General features: G+C 37.7%; 2 protein-coding genes across 3 annotated transcripts in view; one reads left to right on the top strand and one right to left on the bottom strand.

Moving 5' to 3' along the window:
• The window catches only part of LOC113517977 (uncharacterized), a 59,570-nt gene that overhangs the window by 5,272 nt on the left and 29,134 nt on the right, over window positions 1-25,164 (top strand). Inside the window, exons 1-2 of one of the 2 annotated variants that reach the window (XM_052901091.1) lie at window positions 14,163-14,258; window positions 16,370-16,591. In XM_052901091.1, coding sequence (XP_052757051.1) covers window positions 16,510-16,591 — 82 coding nt within the window. In that variant the 5' untranslated portion in view covers window positions 14,163-14,258; window positions 16,370-16,509. Of the gene's footprint in view, window positions 1-14,162; window positions 14,259-16,369; window positions 16,592-25,164 lie in introns of those variants that run through there. The other variant, XM_052901090.1, reaches the window with a different exon arrangement.
• LOC113512674 (uncharacterized protein K02A2.6-like) lies at window positions 111-3,224 on the bottom strand. Its single transcript, XM_026896594.2, has one exon. The coding sequence runs from the start codon at window positions 3,222-3,224 to the stop codon at window positions 111-113; it is 3,114 nt and encodes a 1,037-aa protein (XP_026752395.2).

The raw sequence follows: 25,164 nt of genomic DNA, 5'->3' as shown, positions 1-25,164 counted from the left end.
AATCCATTTGTCATAAATGTCACAATAGTTTTTATATATAATTCTTTTAACAACCTCATAAGGAGGTTTGTACTCCTACATTTACTCCCCCTCCATCATTGGAAATGGCTCTAGTACCCGAAACGTACAGGTGGTTTCCTCTTTCGCTCAGAACGCCGCTGCGGTGGTGACTGTATCGATACACCAAGCTCAGGCTCTGCTCGGGAGGTTGATGCGGTGGCCGTTTCTGTAGGCTGTTGTCGCGAACCATCAGGGTGTTGTCTACTGGTGGAAGCTGCAGGCGTAGGTTGTTGCCCCCAATCACCGCTCCAATTGCTCTCGTTAACGTTGCGTTTGTAATAGGTAAAGGGTTTTACTTCCACGTTATCATTTGAACCGTTATTCCTCGGACGCAACTGATCAGAATGTTTGCGTCTATGTATTCCATCCGCCATCTCTACTATATAAGAGTAAGGTCCGTTGCATTTTGTAATTATACCAGGATCAGAGCCTTTGCCGGTTGTTTTATTTACCCATACTTTATCTCCAGGGCTATATGTTGGAGGTACTACCACTTTAGTAGGTCTAAATTGTTGATACAACCTAGCTTTTTCCAGGTTTTCTTTTACGTTTGGTTTTAAAAGATGGAGGGTTGTACGCATGGGTCTTCCGAACATCATTTCATATGGTGAACGGTTAGTCGACCGACGAGGGGTGTTTCTATATCCTCGAAGAAAGCTATATAAACGTTGATACAAGTCAATGCTTCTGTCGCTGGCTAACATTCTTTCTTTAAAAGTGCGCACAGCGCGTTCGGCTAGTCCGTTTGTTTTGGGGTGGTATGGTGTCGTTTTAATATGTGTAATGCCGATCTTCTTACAATAATCGTGGAATTCATCTGACGTGAACTGAGGACCATTATCGGTAACAATATATCGTGGTACGCCGAATGTAGCAAATATGTTATCTAATTTTACTATAGTTGCTTTGGATGTTGATGACTTCATAGGCATGACTTCTAACCACTTTGAATAAGCATCTATGACTATTAGCCACATGTGTCCGTAAATAGGGCCTGCATAATCTATATGCAGTCTGTGCCAAGGCTCTTCTGGTATACCCCACGGATATGCCGGAGGTTTACTGGTGTTATTCCTAGATTGTTGGCAAAGATTACATCTTTTTGAGAAAGCTAGAATATCTCTATCAATATTTTGCCAGTAGACGTGGAGGCGAGCTAATGATTGCATGGCAGTTGTACCATTATGCCCATCATGCAACATTTCTAGGATGGATTGTTTGAGTGTGTTCGGTATACATAACCTCCCATTCCACAAAACGATACCGTCTTCGAAAGACATTTCATTTCTTTTTTCGAAATAAGTATGAAACTCGTTGTTTAGGTCTTTCTTTTCTGGCCAGTGTGATGTTAAATACTGTTTAATTTTATTAAGGGTTCTGTCTTTAGTAGTTTGATTTCTTAACTCTTTTTTCGTTACAGGAATGTTACTGAGTCTCAGATGTAGTAAATGTGCAAAATTGGGTAGTCCAGTTCTCTTTTCTAAAGATGTATCGCTATTGGTCAATGGTAACCTTGATAATGCATCTGCTGGAGTGTTTTCTTTCGCTGATTGGTATTGTATTATATACTCATAACTGTTGAGTATCATCGCCCATCTAAGTAAGCGGTTGCTCGCTATTTTGGGTGTTTCTCTGTTTTGACTGAAGATTCTTTCAAGAGGTTTATGATCAGTAAGTAAGGTGAACTTTCTACCATACAAGTATTGATGGAATTTTGTTACAGCGTATACTATTCCAAGCGCTTCTCTATCTATGGTAGAATATCGTTTCTCGATATCCGATAGTGTTCTCGATGCATATGCTACTGGCTTCATTACGTTATTTATCTTGTGGAATAGCACTGCGCCCACACCTTTGTCTGAAGCATCACTACTCACATAGATGGGTTCATTGCCGTTATAATGAGTGAGAGTGTCACTGGATGTTAGAATGTTTTTTAATTCATTTACTATGTTTGTATCATCTTCAGTCCACACCCATCTTTCATTCTTTTTTAAGTGTCTGTAAAGTGGGGCGCATCGCATGTGTAAATTATCTATAAAACGCCCATAATAGGTTATCGAACCTAAGAAGGCACGAAGTTCGGTTGTATTAGTCGGAAGGGGCATTTTCTTTATGGCTTCGATTCTTTCTGTTGTTGGATGTAAACCATGTCTGTCAATTTTATGACCCAAAAATGTTACGCTGTCCTGTAACCAAGCACATTTACTTATTTGGCTCTTTAGGCCTAAATCCTGTAATCTTTGTAATACTGCTCTCACCCGAGTTAAATGCTCTTGTAGGTCACCTGCTGTTATTAATATATCATCCAAATAACAAACTACTCCATCTAGGCCGCTGAGTATATGATGCATTGTTCGTTGAAAAACAGCTGGTGCAAATGAGATTCCAAAGGGTAAACGTTTATAACGGAAATATCCTTTATGAGTTACGATGGTTAAATACTTTCTCGAGTTCGGATGTATTAACAGTTGTAAATAGGCATCTTTTAAATCAATTTTTGTAAAAAGTTGTCCTCCTGACAATTTAGAAGTTATTTCCTCAAATCTTGGTAAAGGATAATCATCTATTTGTACATGCTGGTTAATTGTTACTTTGAAATCGGCACATATACGAACGTTTCCGTTTGCCTTTATAGCAATGACGATGGGTGATGCCCATTCTATGGGGGTTGCCATTGTATCAACAGGTTCCAAAACCCCCTCATCTACTAATCTCTTGAGTTCAGTGTTCACCTGTTCGCGTAATGCAAGAGGCACAGGACGTGGTCGGAATGCTTTTGGTTGAACACCGTCTGGAATATGGATTTTGGCATAATGATCTTTTATTGTTCCGAGTTTGCCATCGAAAACTATTTTAAAATCACTGAAAATAGCTGCTATTTCAGTGTTATATTTTGTATACTCTGTATCGTTCGTTACTGCTGTAGGTTCTTTTATATTACAAAGTCTGGCACCCGGTGGCATTGGCAATTTAAATTTAATACACCAGTTTAATCCAAAAAGCGGAATGTCATTTTGTTGAGTAACATAAGCTGTCAATATTTTCTCCGCATTAAAGGCTTTGACTTTTATAGGACACATTCCTAATGTTTCAATTTGTACATCTGTGTAAGCAATCAGATTTTTACATTTTTGCAATTTGGGACACCTATGGCCTTCCATAGTTTTACACCAATTACAGAATGTACTGCTCCTGGATCATACAGCATTTCCACATTTTTATTGTTAAGTAGAGTTGGAATCATGATTTTACTGACTTTGTTATAAAGGCTAATGGCATATGTCTGAACACTTTCATTATCAGAATTTTCGTTTTCATTGTTGTTTTGTTGTTCTATATGACTATTTGTGGCTATAAGTCTAGTATTTCTAAATTTTTTTATTTTGAGCCGTCCACTAGTTATACAAACTGAAGAGAAATGATTTTGTTTCCCGCAGGCGCTACATCGTTTGCCTCTTGCGGGACAGTCGTTCATATTTCTGTGAAAGTCTCTGCCACAGAATATACATTTTGTGTTATTATTGGTTTCATTTGTTTTTTGATAATTTCTTGTTTTCAATTTATTGATGTTTTATGGGTCCGTATTTGTTTGAAAACTATTCGATAGACGTTGCGTTTGGATCTCTGCTTGTTCTAATTTATTAGCCGTAGCTATAATGTCAGTAAGCTTTGCACTATTTGTTGGATGTTGTTTGATAAGTTCTTGTTGCCACATTGTGTTGTTAATTCCTATTGCCAGTTGATCTCTAATGCGTTCCTCTAAGGTATTTCCGAATTCACAGTATCCAGCTAGTGAACGAAGTTCTAAGATAAACTGTGAAATAGTTTCATTAGTTTGCCGGTATCTGGTAGCGAAGGTTACTCTTTCTGAAAGAACATATGTTTTCTTTCCGTAATATTCGTTTAATACATCTTTGAGTTCTGTATATGTTTTTGTTGTTACTGGTATAGGCCGAAAATAGTCCACTAATACCTTGAAGGCGGCTGGTCCGATCCGTGAGAGAAATATTTTTTTACGTTTGTTTTCTGTTTCTTCGCCATCAAGTCCATGAAGTTGTAATTCGATCTCAAATCGTTGGATGTAATAATCCCAATCTTCATTTTTATTGTTAAATATATCGAATTGAAATTTTTCGAACGACATCTCGTCGCCAGAAATGTTGTATTATCGTATATTAAAACACAGATTGATTCATAGCAAAAGTTTATAAAGTAATCCATTTGTCATAAATGTCACAATAGTTTTTATATATAATTCTTTTAACAACCTCATAAGGTAACAGTATTTGTTGAACAATTTTCAATACGTATAGTGTAGTACAAAAGGTGGTTTTATTGCTAAGCAATCTCTTCCAGACAACCTTATTTTATTATTTTACTTGTAATCGATAATTTAAAAAATAATTTGAATAACCGATTATAACGATTCTTTTCTATTGAAAAGATTTGATTTTTTTGTATGTTTGATAAACTTAAAAACCAATTTTAAAAATTCTCTCACCTATCTTCAAATTATCTTTATTCAAATAAACACAAGAATATAAAATAATACCAGAGGGAGACTTTGTACAAAAGACGATTGCTTGGGTACCTCTGTCCCATTCGTGTTTCAACCGTGAAGCAGTTGTAGGATATGGCGTGAATTTACTGGGTAGGGCGGAATAACACCTGAGTCTTCAGGAATGGCAACGCATGCGGGGTATCATGGACGAAACAGTATACTCTGTTATGTCTATGGTACTGCTTATGTTTATAGGCGACGGTTACCACTTTCCATCAGGTGGGTCGTCAGCTTGTTTGCCATTCTAAGTTGTATAAAAAAAAACTTGTCTACAAGCACTTTTAAATCGTTATTTGTTTTAAATTTATCGCAGCGTTCGGAAAATTGTTATCTGTTGAGAAGAGTCCGCTAGAAACTCAACAGTTACTCTTTTAAATCTCTGTTAACATTATGTGTATTTATTTAAATGTACTATGTCTAAAATTACATGGTCGTTGGCAGCCCGTGCATGATCGACTAACACCATGCACGCTTGTCATTCGAGTAACCTTTCAGAGTGTAATAGGCTTTGTTCAATAAGTGTTTTTTAATAACAGTTTTAAAGTTATTAAAATGTAAATCTAAAGTTTTCTTTGGTACCTTTATATTAAGCTACAGCTACATTATCAATAAGTGACATGGGCTATATCAGGGGGTACGGTTGTGTCCCGGCCAAGCCAGCACTGGCGCTTCGTGAAAAGATTGATATCATTTTTCGAAGCGATTCAAGGCAGTTTGGACTCCCCTGTAACTTCGTTTTTTTAATGGATGATAATGGAATGGTAACCCCACCTGCGCTATCGGTATACACTAGCGGAGCACCAGTGAAGGATGATAGGTGAGGATGAAAAAACAGGTCAATTAGCCCGTCGTGATGAATTCACTTAGAATTCAGCACGATGGTTTCCAGGGGGGGACCACGTGGAGGTCGACCTTTTTGGGCACATTGCTAACAATAAGACTGGTAGTCCGTATTATTAATAACCCCCGTCCCCTGTAACATCGTTGGTCTTACAAATTTTCAATTAACTACAAAAAGAAGGAGATTCTGAATTCGGTTGAATTTTTTATGTTTATAACCTCATAACTCCGTCAGTTGTAAACCGATTTGGAAAAATATTTTCTCATATGAAAGGATATACTTATATAAAGACTGGTCTCATAGAAATATTATTAATATCGATTCAGTAATTTAGTATCTAAAAAGATCAAAATAACTGGTTTACTTACGATTGAAGTCGGTTCTTTTAGGACACAACCTATTATGTAGCAAAACAACTGTGTTACGAGACTTGGCATTCTTTTTACATTTTATGTTTTTGATATGTTTTTATTTACATAGAACCGTCTGAAGTCAGAGCGAATCCACAAAAATCAAATGGCTGTACAAGCCCGCATCTTAGCCTGACGTTTAAAAAGTGAAATCGCCACAGATAAGTAATTTCAAAATACTAAACTCGGCCGCGTGACTGTTAGTACAGACTATAAATACAGTGCATCCGCAATGTTAGAATTTACTTCCACTTTAAGTCACTTTCATGTTTTTATTAAAGATAGCAATGTTTTTAAGGAAATCGTTAAAGTGGAAAGTTTTTAATTCTATTCATTCTGTATTTGTCTTGTCTCTTTTATTACATAATATTTGTACAAAAGTCGATTGCTTGGGTACCTCTGTCCCATTCGTGTTTCAACCGTGAAGCAGTTGTGTTTGCATGGCTGTGTTTCGGTTTGAAGGGTGGGATATGGCGTGAATTTACTGGGTACAGAGCAATAACACCTGAGTCCTCAGGAATGGCTACGCATGGGGAGTATCATGGGCGAAACAGTATACTCTGTTATGTCCATGGTACTGCTCATGTGTATAGGCGACGGTTACCACTTTCCATCAGGTGGACCGTCAGCTTGTTTGCTATTCTAAGTTGTATAAAAAATATTGTTCTATCGGTTTTAACAATATGGTAGTGCTCAATTCTTTTTTTTTATGTTTATTACCTCATAACTCCGTCAGTTGTAAACCGATTTGCAAAATACTTTTTTTTTTTATCTAAAAGGATATATTTACAAATTAGTATCATAGAAGTTTTATCAAGTTCTGTTGAAGGGTTTAGTTTTTATTTAAATGAAAAAGTCTTTTTTTCTGAAATACAATCTTAATTTGTTTTGTTATTTGTTTAGAATTATTTTGTTTAATTCCGCTACCATTAGTATGTTTGTTTGCGTCTGGCAACACTAAAGATTGGCCGTCACTATTACCATCATAGTTACTACTGTTTTGTTTTTTTTTTTTATTTATAGTTTTTTGGTAGTAATAGTGGCTTGAACCCTTCGACTCAGTGCAACGACGAGCTATGAGAATTGTCGATGATCCCATGCTTGCAAGCGGTATCGAACCCTTATGTCTTAGGAGAGATTTTGCCTCACTCTGCGTGTTCTACTGCCTGTACAACGGATTGTGTTCAGAGGAATTATTCAATATAATGCCTACGGCCACTTTCTATCGTACGGCTCGCCATCGACAGGGAGTTCACCCTCATACCTTACAGCCCAAGTGGTCGCGTACAACGCGGTTTCAGAGATGTTTTCTCCCACGAACACTTAGGTTATGTAATGAGCTCCCTGCCGAGGTTTTCCCAAGAGACTACAGCATGGGGTTTTTCAAAAGGGGGGTAAAGAGGTTTCTTCAGGGTAGGCAACGCGCGCGTAATACCTCTGGTATTGCAGGCGTTCATAGGCTATGGTAATCGTTTACCATCAGATGGGCCGTATGCTTGTTTGCCATCTCAGTGGTATAAAAAAAAATAGTGACGGTCAATTTTAGGGTGTTGGCAGTCGCGGAGATGTTTTAAGAAGGACGCTGCTGCCTATCCCTCGCTCGCCCTTAATCGGCTCTTACGACACCCACGGGAAAGGAAAAAGTGGCTTATTCTATGCCGGGACCACATTCTACGCCGGGACCACAATCTATGCCGGGACCGTACGGCGAACGGCAATAAATATACTTTAGAGAAAACTTTCTACGCCAAATAATTGACGAGTATGTTCTATAAATCGCTAAGAAATAAAACGACCATTACCGCTACTAGGTTATTCGCATTCCCCAGCGGGACAGGTTACCAATAAACAAATTGAATCGTGGCGCCGAGGATGCTTTATGAATATTAACACGGCGGCGGGCGATAAGAAACCGTTGGCGGCAACGAACCTATAAAAAACGACAGAATCTAGGTGAGGCACTTGTAGTTTTGGTCGAAACCAGTCTATACAACATGGAAAACACGCAATAATTGATTTTTCTTTATACAACTTACAACGGAAAACAAGCTGACGGCTCACCTGATGAAAAGTGATAACCGTCGTATATAGACATGAGCAGTACCATGGACATAACAGAGTATACTGTTTCGCCCATGATACCACCCATGCGTTGCCATTCCTATGGATTCAGGTGTTATTCCTCTGTACCCAGTAAATTCACGCCATATCCCACCCTTCAAACCGAAACACAGCCATGCAAACACAACTGCTTCACGGTAGAAACACGAATGGGACAGAGGTACCCAAGCAATCGACATGTTCACAAAGTCGATAAATTATCTACTATTCTCATTTTTATATATGTATAATATAAGGGGAAAAATGTAAGGACACTTGATACGACACGACGAACTTATGAACATTATAATAGAAGGTAAGATAGAAGGAAGGAGGGGGAGAGGGAGACCGAGACATAGTTACATCAGGCAGATGCAAGGAAGGAGTCGGTGTCGTGTCGTATCAAGAGGTGGAGAGACTCGCTGCAAATCGTAGTGAGTGGCAAGAGCTCCACCGACAAGAGTGCACCTCTTAAATAGGATAGATAGATAGACAATATAATATAATTATATATTGCAAAAAATTTGTATATATTAGTGTTTGTTTAATTGCATTTAAATGAGATGGAAAAAGTCCATGACCCATACAAATTCTATTATTGTATTGTATTGTAAAATCTTTATTGTACATAATTCATACGGAATACATCAAAAGATTTAATATACAATGGCGGACTTATCCCGTAAAGGGATCTCTTACAGTCAACCTTTGAGACGCTGAAACAAAACTGTAGAATGTACAATGGTAATAACCGTACAGCTAAAGATAAACTAAATAATACCCAGTAAGAAATTGAATATATAATACTATAAAAACAGCTCTTTATACCTACGTATGTAAATAATAAAAGTAAATGAATAATAAATATAACATTAATACATAAGTAATTAAAAACATACACACAAATACATACATATATATATATATATATATATATATATATATATATATATATATATATATATATATATATATATATATATATATATATTATTATACATCTGTTAATTGTTGTGAGAAACGTAGCTACTTTGAAACGGGTCATACGAGTAAACGAAAAAAAAATGCAACCGAATCGAAAGCCTTTCTTTTTGAAGTCGGTTGATAAGAAAACATATAACAGTGGACATAGTGAATGATTTAAATGGTGATGAAATAAGTATGTTAACCAGCGGGAGACTTTGTACAAAAGTCATTTACTTGGCCACATCTGTCCTATTCGTGTTTCTACCGTAAAACAGTTGTGTTTGCATGGCTGTGTTTCGGTTTGAAGGGTGGGATATGGCGTGAATTTACAGGGTACAGAGGAATAACACCTGAGTCCTCAGGAATGACAACGCATGGGGGTAACATGGACGAAACAGTATACTCGTACTCTGTTATGTCCACGGTACTGCTCATGTTTATAGGCGACGGTTACCACTTTCCATCAGGTGGGCCGTCAGCTTGTTTGCCATTCTAAGTTGTATAAAAAAAAAAAACATATAACAGTGGACAGCGAACGATTGAAATGGTGATGAAATAAATATGTTGTTTACGATGGAACCGGCTCCGGTTTGAATCGGCAGCGCTATGTGGGATGTGGGTCGCGCGAGGCCACCTGCCGGCGGACGGGCGGACCGTTACACGCGGATCTTATTGCTATTAGCTAATTTCTTATTCATCAACAGTTGGTTGGAGTTGCGTGCTTGGTTCTTTTCAACCGACTTCAAAAATGGAGACTCAATTTGGTCGTGTTTTTTTTTTTGTTACCTCATATACATATTTACATAGTGCAGTGACCGTTTACCATCAGACGGGCTTGTTTGCTTTATGTTTATACCTTCGTGGTATAAAAAAATCGTAGTTGTAAATTAAATCCTATGGGAAACAAGTACCATAACACCATTTCACCAGGGAAAAAGTGGTTGTGAAAAATCGGGTATTAACAGCTTCAATGTTTTTTTAGACTACTGAGGTGGCAAAAAAACCATACGGCCCACCTGATGGTAAGCGGTTACCGTAGCCTATGAACGCCTGCAATACCAGAGGTATTACGCGCGCGTTGCCGACCCTGAAGAAACCTCTATCCCCCCTTTTGAAGAACCTCATGCTGTAGTCTCTTGGGGAAACCTCGGCAGGGAGCAACTTCCATAATCTGAGTGTTCATGAGAAAAAACATCTGTGAAACCGCGTTGTACGCGACCATCTAGGCTGTAAGGTATGAGGGTGAACTCCCTGTTGATGGCGAGCCGTACGATGATAGAAAGTGGCCGTGGGCATCATATTGAACAATGCCTCTGACCACAAACTGACTGAAAAGTCGATCTGATAAGGCAAATTGTGGAAATATGCGCCATCAGTACGATCTTCACGCGGTTCCCCTTAGAAACCATACCACCATTGTACGACTTGTCACCATGGGCAAACTGACTCGCCTTTGTCCCTCACTGGTGCCCCGCCAGTGTATACTGATATGGGTGATTGTTAGTAATGGGATCTAACTGCCCCATTACTACTAAAGCATTACTAGCAATACATAGCAATATCGGGTCGACCTCCACGCGGTTCCCCCTGGAAACCATCGTAGTAAACTCTAGTGCAATTTGTCATGATGGGCTAACTGACCTGCTTTCATCGTCACCTATCATCCCTCACTGGTGCCCCGCCAGCGTATACCGTTAGCGCAGGTGGAGTGACCATATCATTATAACCCATTTAAAAAAAAAGTGTATACCGATAGCACAGACGGGGTTATTACTACATTATCACCCATAAAAAACCCATTTCGCCACGCGACAATCGGATCTTTCAAATGTCACTTACGCGATGGTATGACGCACGCAACAGTTGCGCAACTGTCTTGCGACTGCCTGCATCCTGTTGTGAATCATTGTGAATCTGTCGATGGTACGTTACTATGTGACATAGATTGTGGATAAAGAGGTCAGTTATAGATCATTTTAATAGAATTTAATGAAAAAAATAAAGTTTTGTTGAAATTATAACAGGAACACACTCTGTTGAGGTTTTATTTAAATTACTTTTTTAAAATAGAATTTTTTACTGTTGATTTATGTATTTATTTAAACTTTAATGCACAGTAAAATTCTATGTACATTTGGCGGACTTAACACAGGACGGTGTTTTCTACCAGTCAACCATTGGGCGAACAGAGAAATAAGTAGGCGGCGCATTATTGAATAGAGGAAATATAAAGCAATACTTGATATATTCATATAATATAAACATACACGTAGTACATTAAATAAATAAATAAATACATACAATAAATACATAAAACATTACTATATAAAACAATTAACTGTAAAAGAAGAGCAAATAGTAATCTATGACTCAAACAGAGTAACCAGTAATATTAAGTTTAAAGGGAAAGTGACCTTTCTAAGAAATAGCAAAAAAAAAACACTTTTCTGTCAATTTATATTTTTTTTTAGTTTCGTTTAACCCTTAGAACAAGTAATTACAAATCTTTGCTTCATGCCAATAGGGAAAGCAAAGGACTCTGTCCATACAGCCCGTGTCTATTGCCAATATTTTTTTTATATTAATAGGGAATGTCATTAGAATATTACATATACTTACTAGAAAAGTATAATACATCTATTTATCAGTGTTTTCTATTTTTATTTCTGTTATCCAACGCATCTTTCACACTCTCTAAATGTAATCAGTGACAAATCAAAACGTGCAATCGATTGGTCGATGCTTGATCCGAGGGCCCGCCATGAAATATTTTCCGAAATTTCGGGGACGAACGAAACAGAAATTTGATGTTAAAATTACATAATACATGTCATTTGAAGTTATTAAAAATGTTAAAATATCGTTCCTCTGGACTATTATATGATAGGATTTATGATGAACGAAATGTTAAGCTCCATTTACTGGGTCGATTTCGGTACGAACAAAAACACGAAATTGAGCGCGAAAATTCGGAATTTCATTTCATGATAGACCACCTGTACTACTGTTGGACATCATCGGACTGGCTTATGGTCGAGTCAGTTATTTGTTTACAAGTTTGTCACCTCATAACTTCGTTACTTTTAAATCGATTAGAAAAAAGAAATTATCTAAAAGGATATATAGATAGATAGATAGATACTCTTTATTGTTTCCTCCATAAGATTACAATAGTAAACTTATTATAAATATAAACAATTACAAGAAATAATCACAATGAGAAAACAATGGGCGACCTTATCGCTAAGAGCGATCTCTTCCAGGCAACCTTCGGATGGAGAGGAGTAATTATAAACAGTTTGGTGGGAGGCACGATGAAAAATTTTGTTAGTTCTAAATATATAAGGTTTTTCCCAAGAGACTACAGGCATGGAGTTCTTCAAAAAAGGGATAAAGATGTTTCTTCAGGATCAGCAACACGTGTAATGCCCCTGGTATTGCAGGCGTACATAGGCTACGGTAACCGCTTACCATCAGGTGGGCCGTATGCTTGTTTGCCACCTCGGTGGTTTAAAATAAATATTTAATAGTAATGTAGATAGATAAATTTGTAACAATGTAATTAAATACAACAGACCACCGAGCCATTGGACCGTGTATGTGTGTATGGTGCGTGAGTACTGTTGTATAATTAACGGTACAAAAAAATATGGTATTCATAATTGTACTGTTGTGGTTGGAAACGTTATATACAACTGTTTGAATGTTTTTTTTTTGATGGGTGAAAATGGTATGGTGACCCCGCATGCGCTAACGGGATACGCTGGCGGAGCACCAGTGAAGGGTGATAGGTGAGAATGAAAACAGGCAGTTAGCCCATCATGATGAATTCATCAGGAATTAACCGTGATAGTTTCCAGGGAGAACCGCGAGGAGGTCGACCTGGTTGGGTATATTGCTAGCAATGGGATTCTCAGTCTCCATTACTAACAATCCCTTTCCCCCCACTGTTTGGATGTTAGGCATGGTTAGTGCAAGTACCGTTCCGATATCTATATGTTGGGTTGCTCTGGACACTGATGGCGGGGAAAAGGTCGTTACATTTTTTTCTAAGTTAGAATGGCAAACAAGCTGACGGCCCACCTGATAGAAAGTGGTAACCGTCGCCTATAGACATGAGCAGTACCGTGGACATAACAGAGTATACTGTTTCGTCCATAATACCCCCCATGCGTTGCCATTCCCGAGGACTCGGATGTTATTCCTCTGTACCCTGTAAATTCACGCCATATCCCACCCTTCAAACCGAAACACAGCCATGCAAACACAACTGCGTCACGGTAGAAACACGAATGGGACAGAGGTGGCCAAGCAAACGACTTTTGTACAAAGTCTCCCTCTGGTAAACATACTTACGTATCTGTCACGCCTGTCTCCCAAAAGTCGACACTTACTTCAATATTAATCCATTTTTATCAATACTTCTGCCGTTAACTGTCCACTGCTGAACATAAGCCTATAAGGGGTAGTCTTGCCAGTCGTTGCCACGCTTGGCAAGCGGGTTGGCAACCGCAGTTAGGCTTTTAGAGATATTTTAAAACGGACCCTGCTGCCCATACCTTGCCTTCCCTTAGTCGCCTCTTACGACACCCACGGGAAAGGTGTATGGCTCTTTGACGCGATATTATTTATTCTTTATTGCCCAATAAAACTTTGTACAAGTGGAGAGCTTAATGCCATATGGCATTCTATACGGACGAGGTATGTATAAACCGATTTGAAAAATTCTTTTTTAAAGAAGTTAAATAAAAAACGAAACGTTTATGGTCACTTTTATACTTTATCCGAACAGTAAGTGCTTTATATTATTCTCAATTTCGTGTATAATATAGTATATGTCATATATGTGTAAGTATATTTGTTATTTATATATATTTATTCGTTTGTATATATGTAATTTTAGTATGTATATATATCAATAATTACTAGTACCGCATTCGAGTATTCTGACACTTCTCTACGGTTGACTGGGAGAGAATGCTTCTAGCATCAAGTCCGCCATGTACACTGACATGTATTAATGAAAAAATAAAAATAAAAAAATATCTTTTTATCTTTGATTACACACATAAATATTATCAAAATCGATTTAGTTGTTTAATTTAAATAATTATAAATAAACTGGTTTTGCCACGACTGAAGCCTTTTTTTTTGTGGAACACAATGTTATTTCGAGGTCGGTGGAAAACGCATCCAGTGTACCGATACGCCAGTGCCGAGGTGTTTATTAAGTATTCTAGCTGCGCCGGCGCAGCGCTTGACCACATCGTGTTCCGCTATACAAGCGTTGGTATTCCGGCCAGTGTGTTTGACCATTGTATGTACGTATTTGTTGATTTGCGCTACTAAATGAAAAATAATATTTATATAAGTTTAGGAGTCTCTTAATTCGGTTATATATATATATATATTTTCTCTTTATATTTTATGTATATATATTATATGTTATATATATATATATTATCTCATAACACCGTCAGTTCTAAAGAGTTTTGGAAATTTCTTTTTTTTTTTTATCTGAAAGGATGTACTTACAGATTGGTGATATAGAAGTTTTATCAACATTAATTTAGTAGTTTAGTTTTTACATCAAAATAATTGGTTTTGTCACAATTGTGACCATCTGGACGAGTGACGGTCTTTCACTCTTTAGAATTAAGTTCCAGCAGCAGTATTTCCGAACCGATACGACATCATAACGTTCAAGAAAAGAGCATATTCCTTTTTAAAAGGTCGGCAGCAGACCTGCAATGCCGTTGGTGTTGTGGGTGATCATGGGCGGCGGTAGTCACTTACTATCAGGTGAACCGCATAATCGTTTGCTGTATCCTGTTGTAAAAAAAGTTGTAGTTGTTTTTTTTTTGTACTACACTAATTATTTTTAAAATCGACAAGGTCACGACAATGTAAATTGGCCTAAATTTGTGTGACTGTCTGAGCAAACATTGCATCGAGTCGCGCCGGTGTAATTGGGGACAGAAAGTGAGAGTGACTCAAACATAATCCTTCCTATAGGTTTCCTTTTGCTCTATGCTTACGAATATAATTTATTGTTTTTTTTTTTTACAACACAGGGGGCAATCGGGCATGCGGCTCACCTGATGGTAAGTGACTACTGCCGCCCATGGTCACCCACAACACCAGCGGCATTGCAGGTGTGCTGCCGGCCTTTTAAATGGGAATATGCTCTTTTCTTGAAGGTTATGTTGTCGTATCGGTTCGGAAATTGTAATTGTTTATATTTATAATAAGTTTACTATTGTAATCTTTTGGAGGAAACAATAAAGAGTATCTATCTATCTATCCTAACTAGCTTTTGCTCGCGACTTCTTCCACGTGAATAGGATATATTCACTAACCAGGATACAAAGTAACCTATTTTCTCCATCATCCCATACAGTAGCTATTCGTATATTTCAAATTTCATAGTGATTGGTTTAACTGTTCAATCGGGGTAGGGGTGGGGGGGGGGGAAGAAATTGTTAGCAATGAGGTGTAATGGCCCCATTGCTAGCAGTGCACCCTATTAGGTCGACCTCCACGCGGTACCCACTGGAAACCCTCGTGGTTAAATTTTGTGGATTTTGTCATGATGGGCTAACTGACCTGCTTTCATCGTCACCCATCGCCTCTCACTGGTGTCCCGCCAGCGTATACCGATAGCGTAGGCGGAGTTACCATTATTATTATACCATTACCAATTGACTTATTGAAAAGTGTTTTTACACGATAAAAGAATTTGTAAGTCTGAATGGCAGATTAGACTAAGAATGCACTTTACGTAATAATATTAATAATATGACATGTACAATTTTAATGCTTTATCACTATAATATCGACTATTTTTAAATGTTGACATAATTAACTAATTCAATGTAACAATTAATATGTATTTAGAATAATTATTTGGACATACGTAATGGATAAATTTTTACTTAACATGTGCTAAGACAAAATTTGCATGCCTTTAGATAAGGCGAAATGTGTAGCTCAGTTACCATTTAAGACCTTTGTACCACATTTCGAGCAAATAAATTATTCTTATTCTTATTTCTTATTATCAGCCATTAAAAAATCCATCGCCTGTATACATTAATACCACCTTGCACGTCATAGAATACTCTGTAATACAAATGGTTGGGACTTCTCCCTAGAAACCATCGTGCTGAATTCCAGCTGTATTCTATTAACTTATTATTCTGCTAACAACCAGGCATTTAGACCCCCATTACGAACAATCCCCTTTCCCCCTTACAGGCGATGGTTACCACTTGCCATGAGGTGGGTCGACCACTTGTTTGCCATCCTATCCCATAAAAAAAGAAAACCTTATCTTTATATGTAAAAGACTGTTGAAAAAGAGTTGTAGCTCATAAATATATATAAAAAAAAAGAAAAAAAACTAATAAACCTATTTCTTTGTTTCAGGTAAAATAGTAAAGAAAATGTGATCATCCAACGGGACAAATTATTATAAAACCCATATCAATTTAAAAGTGCTGTTTTAAAAATATGTGAAGTGAACGCACGAATGGACAACAGTGTATTGTCAATTTTGACACTACAAGATGGCCGCTGGTGGGACAAAATGGCGGTCGAGGTACCGCCTTGGCGCGGTGCTTTTCGCGATGTTATTTCAAGTTGTTAACGGTGAGTTCTTTGTAGTTATCGATATTTTCTTCAATATTGTAGAACATACTTTTGTTCTATCGCCAATAGTTTCCGCAGCGCACGCGACCAAAGATATTTTATAGCATTTTTTTTACACCTTGAGTTACGTTACTACAGTTTCAGTAAGGATCCCTAATCTTTTCTGGCAATAAATATAGCCTATGTTATTCTGGGTGAATGTAGCTTTCTAATGGTGGAAGAATTTTTTAAAAAGTAGTTTTTGTGTTTATTGATTACAAACATACATACACACAGAAATACAAATCTTTCCTTTTTCTAATATAAGTGTAGATAAATAATTAAACAAACAGAGCAATCAGATTGTCCCGAACAAAGAAACATTGTTCACGTAATTATTCGGGACATACCAGATGAGTTGGTCTACGATTGTTTTTTTACACTGTGGTGTTATGGATGTCACTACTGCATTACTGGGGGGAAAGGGATTGTTAGCAATGGAGTTTGACAGCCCCATTGCTAGCAGTATGCCCTATTAGGTCGACCTCCACGTGGTTAATCCTGGAAACCATCGTGAACAATTCTTGTTGAATTCGTCACGATGGGCCAACTGACCTGTTTAATCCTCACCTATTATCCTGCACTGGTGCCTTGCCAGTGTATACCGATAGCGTGGGCGGGGTTACCATTCCGTTATCACATATTAAAAAAAAAAACTACTGCATTACTCATTACCAATAGGCAAACCGACCACGTACATGCATATTAGTGCTTATATAATTGGGTAAAAGCGTACGATTCATTGCGCAAGCGCAGTGCAAGAAAGTCGCATGTCATTTTAGTGATACCGCATAATCATAATATACATAAGTACTAACGTGACTCGAATGTAGATTTTTTTAATGTATGATAATAGAATGGTAACCCCGCCGGCGCTATCGGTATACGCTGGAGGGGCACCAGTGAGGGGTGATAGGTGAGGGTGAAGTCTGTCAGTATACTCTGTTATGTGCACGGTACTGCTCATGTCTATAGGCGACGGTTACCACTTTCCATCAGGTGGGCCGTCAGCTTGTTTGCCATTCTAAGTTGCATTAAAAAAAAAGTTAGTCCATCATGACAAAGTCCGTGAGGAGGTCGAAGGGTTTATTGCTATCAATGGGAATGCCTATTATTATCGATCCCTTTTATCCCCCCCCCCCCCCTTTCAAAATATCGATATGAATGTCTAGTACGTAACGTACATAAAATAAAGGATCTTGAATCGTTCGTAGTAACATACCATTCCCGATTTTTTTTATACAACTTAGAATAGCAAACAAGCTGACGGCCCACCTGATGGAAAGTGGTAACCGTCGCCTATAGGCATGAGCAGTACCGTGGACATAACAGAGTATACTGTTTCGCCCATAATACCTCCCATGCGTTGCCATTCCTGAGGACTCAGGTGTTATTCCTCTGTACCCAGTAAATTCACGCCATATCCCACCCCTTTAAATCGAAACACAGCCATGCAAACACGACTGCTTCACGGTAGAAACACGAATGGGACAGAGGTACCCAAGCAATCGACTTTTATACAAAGTCTCCCTCTGGTGATTGTTTAAATGTGACGATTAAGAGATTTTACACTGTGATCACCCCCCCCCCCCTTCCTTTTCCGTGAGTGTCGTAAGAGGCGACTAAGGGAACTTAATGTCCGAGAGAGCAACGTACCTCTTTAAATATCACCAAAGCTTACTACTACCTAAATATTATTTAAGCTACTAGCAAAACCCCTCCATGGGGGAGGCTTATGTACAGCAGTGAACAGTTAACCGCTGATATGGATGATGATGATTAATTTAGTCGCTGTTGAGTCGCTTTTTTTTTACAAAAATCCATCTTAAATTTGTCTGTACAAAAAATAAAATAGAAAACTTAAACTGTTCCACGAAATTGTCCATGCCAAAATGTGCTTTGAACCGAATCACGCGTTCAAGGACAGGTCGTTGGCATAAGTCTTAACTGGTTTGAAACATCTAAAGGCAATTATTACATTGTAATTTTTTTTTTATACAACTTAGAATGGCAAACAAGCTGACGGCCCACCTGATGGAAAGTGGTAACCGTCGCCTATACACATGAGCAGTACCGTGTATATAACAGAGTATACTGTTTCGCCTATGATACCCCCCATGCGTTGCCATTCCTGTGGACTCAGGTGTTATTCCTCTGTACCCAGTAAATTCACGCCATATCCCCACCCTTCAAACCGAAACACGGCCATGCAAACACAACTGCTTCACGGTAGAAACACGAATGCGACAGAGGTACCCAAGCAATCGACTTTTGTACAAAGTATTATGATCATAGATTACAAAATAATAGCTCATTAGTAGATCTATAAGATTATTTTTCATAAAAAATATCCTATATAAATTCCCTACGGTTGACTGGGAGAGAATGCTTTTAGCATTAAGTCCGCCATGTACACATATATGTACTAATGAATAAATAAATAAAAAAACAAACTTTAATTATGACAAAATTTGTTATTTTGATTTAAAAACGATTATATATATATATATATATATATATATATATATATATATATATATATATATATATATATATATAGTGTGTAGTTTCGTTGTTATAATTCTCTATATTTTTTTTAACCCCTGTGTAGGTGTAGTCGCATATTTCTGTAGAATAAAGTTATATAGGTTAATTCCCACAAAAATCGATTTCAATTGTGGGAAAACCAGTTATTTTAAATTAAAAACTAAACTACAGAATTGATTTTGATAAAATTTTCTGTGGGTTCAATCTGGAAGTATATCCTTTCAGATAAAAAAACAATTTTCCAAATCAGTTTACAACTGACGGAGTTATGAGGTGACAAACATAAAAAAACAAACACATTATTATATTATTGTTATTTACCTGTTTTAACCAACTTGAAGAAGGAAGACGTTTTTAATTTGTCTAATTTTTTTTTTTTTTATAGCGAACTAAACAGCGACTGATTTCACGAGCGCTATGACGCTCGTGGCACTTTTAGTTGCAATGCGCACGAGCGAGATGGCGCTCGTCGGCACTCAAAGGGTTAAAACATCTCTGAAGCCTAACTGCGGTTGCCAATCCGCCTGCCAAGCGTGCAGCTACTGGCAAAACCCCCAAGGGGGAGGCTTATGTTCAGCAGTGGACAGTTAAAGGCTGACATGGTGATTAAACCGCATGCATTCAAGTTTACAGTTTGTTTACTAACTGCTTACTAGTTAGTGATAGTGTACTTGTAAAACGAAAGCAGACTCGACTGTCGTGATATCGAGAGAAAGTGGCGATCGAATCTGAACGTAAGACGTTTGGGTGCCGGAGATAAGACTAGTTCTGTACGCTGGCTCTGTTACTATTATTAATATATTTCAACCGTCAACTGTCCGCTGCTTTCCCATAAGGTTAATTTTGTTAGTTGCCACGCTTAGCAGGCGGGTTGGCAATCGTAGTTTTTATTTCTAAATGGGTGAAAATAGAATGATAACCCCACCCGCGCTATTGGTATACACCGGCAGGGCACCAGTGAAGGATGCTAGGTGAAGATTATGTAGGTCAGTTAGCCCATCGTGACGAATTCAACAAGAATTGTTCACGATGGTTTCCAGGGGGAACCACGTGGAAGTCGACCTAACAAGGCATATTGCTAGCAATGGGGCTGTCAAACTCCAAGGCTAATAATCCCTTTCCGCCCTAATAGAATCAAGCTGTAGATATATTCGCACATGGGCTCAGCTAAGCCGTTGCACGTCGACCCATTGGAATCTTTTATGTTTCCCCCTGCCTTATACCATAATTTCATAGACCCTATGTGTTACCCTAACGATATCCCGCAGTTTAAAATACCTGTAGTCCCCTGGCTCCGGATAAGCCGTTCCCAGTAGACTCATACGCATGCTTGCCAACGAATCGCAGTTGCACATTAAGTGTTCCATGGATTCCGATTTCTCCCCGCACAGTCTGCACAGTGCATCCGAAGATAGACCCATCAATTGTAGATTAACAAATTGACATATTAAAATTTAAAAAAACAATTACCGACTTCAAAAAAGGAGCGGTGTTATATTTTATTAGACTGTTGTATGTTTATATTTGATACTCTGTCATTCATGACCCATTTTTTTTTATACAATTTAGAATAGTCAAAAGTTTGATAGGATATATTGGTGTCGTAGACATTTGATGGGAAGTGGTAACAGTCGCCTATAGACATGAGCAGTACCATGTACATAACAGAGTATACTGTTTCGCCCATGATACCCCCCTTATGCGTTGCCATTCCTGAGGACTCAAGTGTTATTCCTCTGTACCCAGTAAACTCACGCCATATCCCACCCTTCAAACCGAAACACAGCCACGCAAACACAACTGCTTCACGGTAGAAACACGAATGTGACAGAGGTACCCAAGCAATCGACTTTTGTACAAAGTCTCCCTCTGGTTAACTCAATTTTATAATCACTAGAACTGGTTTTGTCGATTGAAGCTGGCATTTTCTTTTAGTTGGTATTAAATCTTCCTGTTAGGAGATTTACTTCTATTATTGATTGACAATTAATCGATTATGTTCCAGCAACCATTCGCTAACGTATTACAAAACGATTTCCACGTAACATTCGCGGTGCTCACGCTCAGTTACAGTGGAACATAACGGACAGACCTACATACAGACCGCGCCCATACTAGCTAACTTCGACGGACATTAAAAAGTAGCGTCTTATAGACTGGATCGATAGAACTTTTTTTAGGGTTTCGTACCTTCTAAGGGGGAAAACAGAGAACCCTTATAGAATTACTTCGTTGTCCGTCCGTTCGTCTGTCAAGACCCTTTTTCTTAGGAACGCGTTAAGGTATAAAGTTGAAATTAATATCATATACACAGGTCTGCAAGCTTTTGAAGCAGTGAAAAAATCAAGCTTCTAAATCGACGCGATCAAAAGATACAGCCGTTTATGTTACATTTACATCGCATATTTTGACATTTGCAAAGGGAATCAAAACCTATAGGGTACTTCCCGTTGATCTAGTAAATAATGGTAGTTAATTTGGCAAGAAGCAATGTCATGTAGCACAAGTAAAGGGGAAAATCTGAAAACTGTAAATTTGTAATTATTTCACCAAAAAAAATATACTTGAATATTTTACACGGAACCCACGTTGCGCGAGTCCGACTCGCACTTGACCGGCTTTTTTGTTTGTTACCTCATAACTTCGTCACTTATAAATCGACATGGAAAAATCTTTTTTCAACTGACCTAAAAAAAAGTACTAAATACTTAAAGATAGCGCAGATGGGGTTACCATACCATTATCAAGCATAAAAAAAAAACTACACAATCGGTACTTGACGCGATGTGAAAGCCTTAACAGGTGAATAGTAGCTACATACCTGCTTCTTTACTGCCGACGTTTCCACGTGGATTGCACCACGTCGTGCTCGAGACAGGACAAATAAAGAAGTAATAAAGAATAAAGAAGTAATAAAGAATAAAAAAGTAGTTTTTAAAGAGAAAAAGTACCTACATACCTGTTACATAGCGTCAAGTCCTAATTATGTTTTTTTATACAACTTAGAATGGCAAACAAGTTGACGGTCCACCTGATGTAAAGTGGTAACCGTCGCCTATAGACATGAGCAGTACCGTGGATATAACAGAGTATACTGTTTCGCCCATGATACCCCCATGCGTTTCCATTCCTGAGGACTCAGGTGTTATTCCTCTGTACCCAGTAAATTCACGCCATATCCCACCCTTCAAACCGAAACACAAACACAACTGCTTCGCGGTAAAAACATGTATGGGACAGAGGTGGCCAAGCAAATGACTTGAACAAAATCTCCCTCTGGTGTGTTTAAAATCTGAATTTATTCTGTAATTAGACAATAATCGAAACTTTTTTCTTCAAATTCTCCACTCGAGCTGCGTTGCCCAACTGTGATGGACAGGTAGACGGCAGTATGCGCAGGCGCCGCGCTCACATACCGTAACCGCTCACCACAAGACACACTGTTACGTTGAATTGTATTTCTCTCATTTATTTTTGTTACTTCCAGTCTAATGATTCTTGTGATTGGAATGACAAGTCAAAAGTATAGACATGGTGTTCAGTAGACGCGGAACAGCCAGATGGATATACAGGATTTTTTTATAATAATAATATATTCTTTATTGTACACAAAACATACTGTTAATCACAATTCATTATAAACATAATGTACAAAGGCGAGCTTATCTCTAATAAGAGATATATATTATTATGTGACTCAAAATTAACACAAATATGGTAAAACCAAAATACTCAGTACTTCTTAAAAGCCAATTGAACTGCAAACCCAAAGTCAAATAAAGATAAATAATATACCTATCCAAAATGTTAGGAACTTTATGTACTTGGGAAGTATAATCACAGAAGACGCTAGGTGCACATTGGACATTAAAACTAGAATAACGGTCGCAAAACAAGCCTATGACGACAAAAAAACATATATTTACATCAAAAATATCCAAAATAATCCTTAAGAAATTTATAAATAACTTATATTTGGAGCATAGCATTATATGGGTGCGAAACATGGACAATGACGCAGAAGGAAAGAAAGATGCTTGAGGCATTCGAAATGTGGACATGGAGGAGAATGGAAAGGATAAGCTGGACAGAAAAATTAACGAACGAGGAAACGAGGAAGTCCTAAAACGATTGAACGAGAAGAGAACATTGGTTGAAATAATAAAGAATAGAAGAGGCAAAATGCTGGGCCACCTTATACGACATGACGATTTTTTTAAGAGCACAGTAGAAGGAAAGATAGAGGGCAAAAGAGGAAGAGGAAGACCTAGGAATAACTACATGGGACAGATAAAGGAAACACTAGGCGTCATGTCGTATAGGGAGATAAAGGATATGGCCTGGGATAGAGCTGGCTGGAGGAAGATGCATGAGTTAGTTGCACCGACAAGTGGAAGCTCTTAAATGAAAAGAGAATATATTATAGTAACCAGAACGGGTGTTAGTTGAACCGAAACGTAGAATTTTAGTACATTTAAATAAATATATATGTATTTATAATATTTATCTATATTAATTTATATAATAATATTTAAAATAGTAACTTAAGTGCTCTTCTCAACCAGAAAATTTTGTACAAATGTCGTTTGCTTGGGCACCTCTGTCCTATTCGTGTTTCAACCGTGAAGCAGTTGTGTTTGCATGACTGTGTTTCGGTTTGAAGGGTGGGATACGAGTATAGCCTGAGGACTCAGGTGTTATTCCTCTGTACCCTGTAGATTCACCTACAGGGTACAGAGGATTAACTCAGGAATAACACCTGAGTTTTCAGGAAAAGCATCTTAAATAATTGAGCGGCTAAAAATGAAGTTTGATAGGCGGATAGATACCCACGGGAAAGGAAGGGGTGGCCTATTCTATGCCGGGACCACACGGCTATTTATAAACGTGATTGTTACGGCAAAAATAAAACAGTTTCTGACTAGTACCGTTTGAGAAATTATCAAAATACCTTTTAAGAATGACTTAGTTATGCGGTCGAATTTTTAACCACAATTGTGGTACTAAAAAGAAATTAGGAATTGTAGTTTCAATAATAATCATCTAAATCTCTTGGGGGAGGTTTACCAATAGTTGTCACGCTTGGCAGGCGAATTGGCAACCGCAGTTGGACTTTGGAGATGTTTTATAACGCTGCTGCCCATCCCTCGATCAAGTATCAATGATATAATTGGACAATTAGACAAACTTAAACTTAATGAAGTCCGATTATAATTTTATGAGCGTTGATCTGAAATATTTTTGCTTAGCAATGTGCAATACTGCCACGAACTGGTGAAGGGCAGTATTATTCATTTATTTAACTCTTCATTGCAGGGGGGAAAGGGATTGTTAGCAATGGAGTTTGACTGCCCCATTGCTAGCAATATGCCCTATTAGGTCGACCTCCACGTGGTTCCCCCTGGAAACCATCGTGAACAATTCACGTTGAATTTGTCACGATGGGCTAACTGGCCTGCTTCATCCTCACCTATCATCCTTCACTGGTGCCCCGCCAGCGTATCCCGATAGCGCAGGCGGGGTTACCATTCCATTATCACCCATTAAAAAAAAAAAACTCTTTATTGCACCAGAAACGTGAAAATATACAATGACATATAAACAATTCAACTGAAATACTACTGTATTTCAATTGAGCATGAAGTACAGATTAAATTTTCCTTATTTATTTTTTTTTTTTTTTGTAAATAAAGCGTACTAAATAGGTAATCGCACTCATAGTCCCCATGATACAGGTCTGGCCTAGTTTGAGATTTTCTCGTTGAATATAAATTGTAAAAATTGTAAATTGTACCTTATGTAACTGTCTCTTTCTTGAATAAATATTATTATATTATATATATATATATATATATATATATATATATATATATATATATATATATATATATATATATATATATATATATATATATATATATATATATATATATATATATATATATATATATATATAGATAATTATTTTGATTTTTATAATTACTTTT

Source organism: Galleria mellonella, unplaced genomic scaffold (assembly GCF_026898425.1).
Source record: "Galleria mellonella isolate WM207_F2 unplaced genomic scaffold, CSIRO_AGI_GalMel_v1 utg746, whole genome shotgun sequence".
NCBI lineage: Eukaryota > Metazoa > Arthropoda > Insecta > Lepidoptera > Pyralidae > Galleria > Galleria mellonella.
Note: the sequence above shows the minus strand (reverse complement) of the source record. Positions and strands in the feature narration are given on the sequence as shown.

Coding starts and splice junctions, on each gene's coding strand:
- LOC113512674 (XM_026896594.2), bottom strand. CDS start 3,224: ATGGAAGGCCATAGGTGTCCCAAATTGCAAAAATGTAAAAATCTGATT.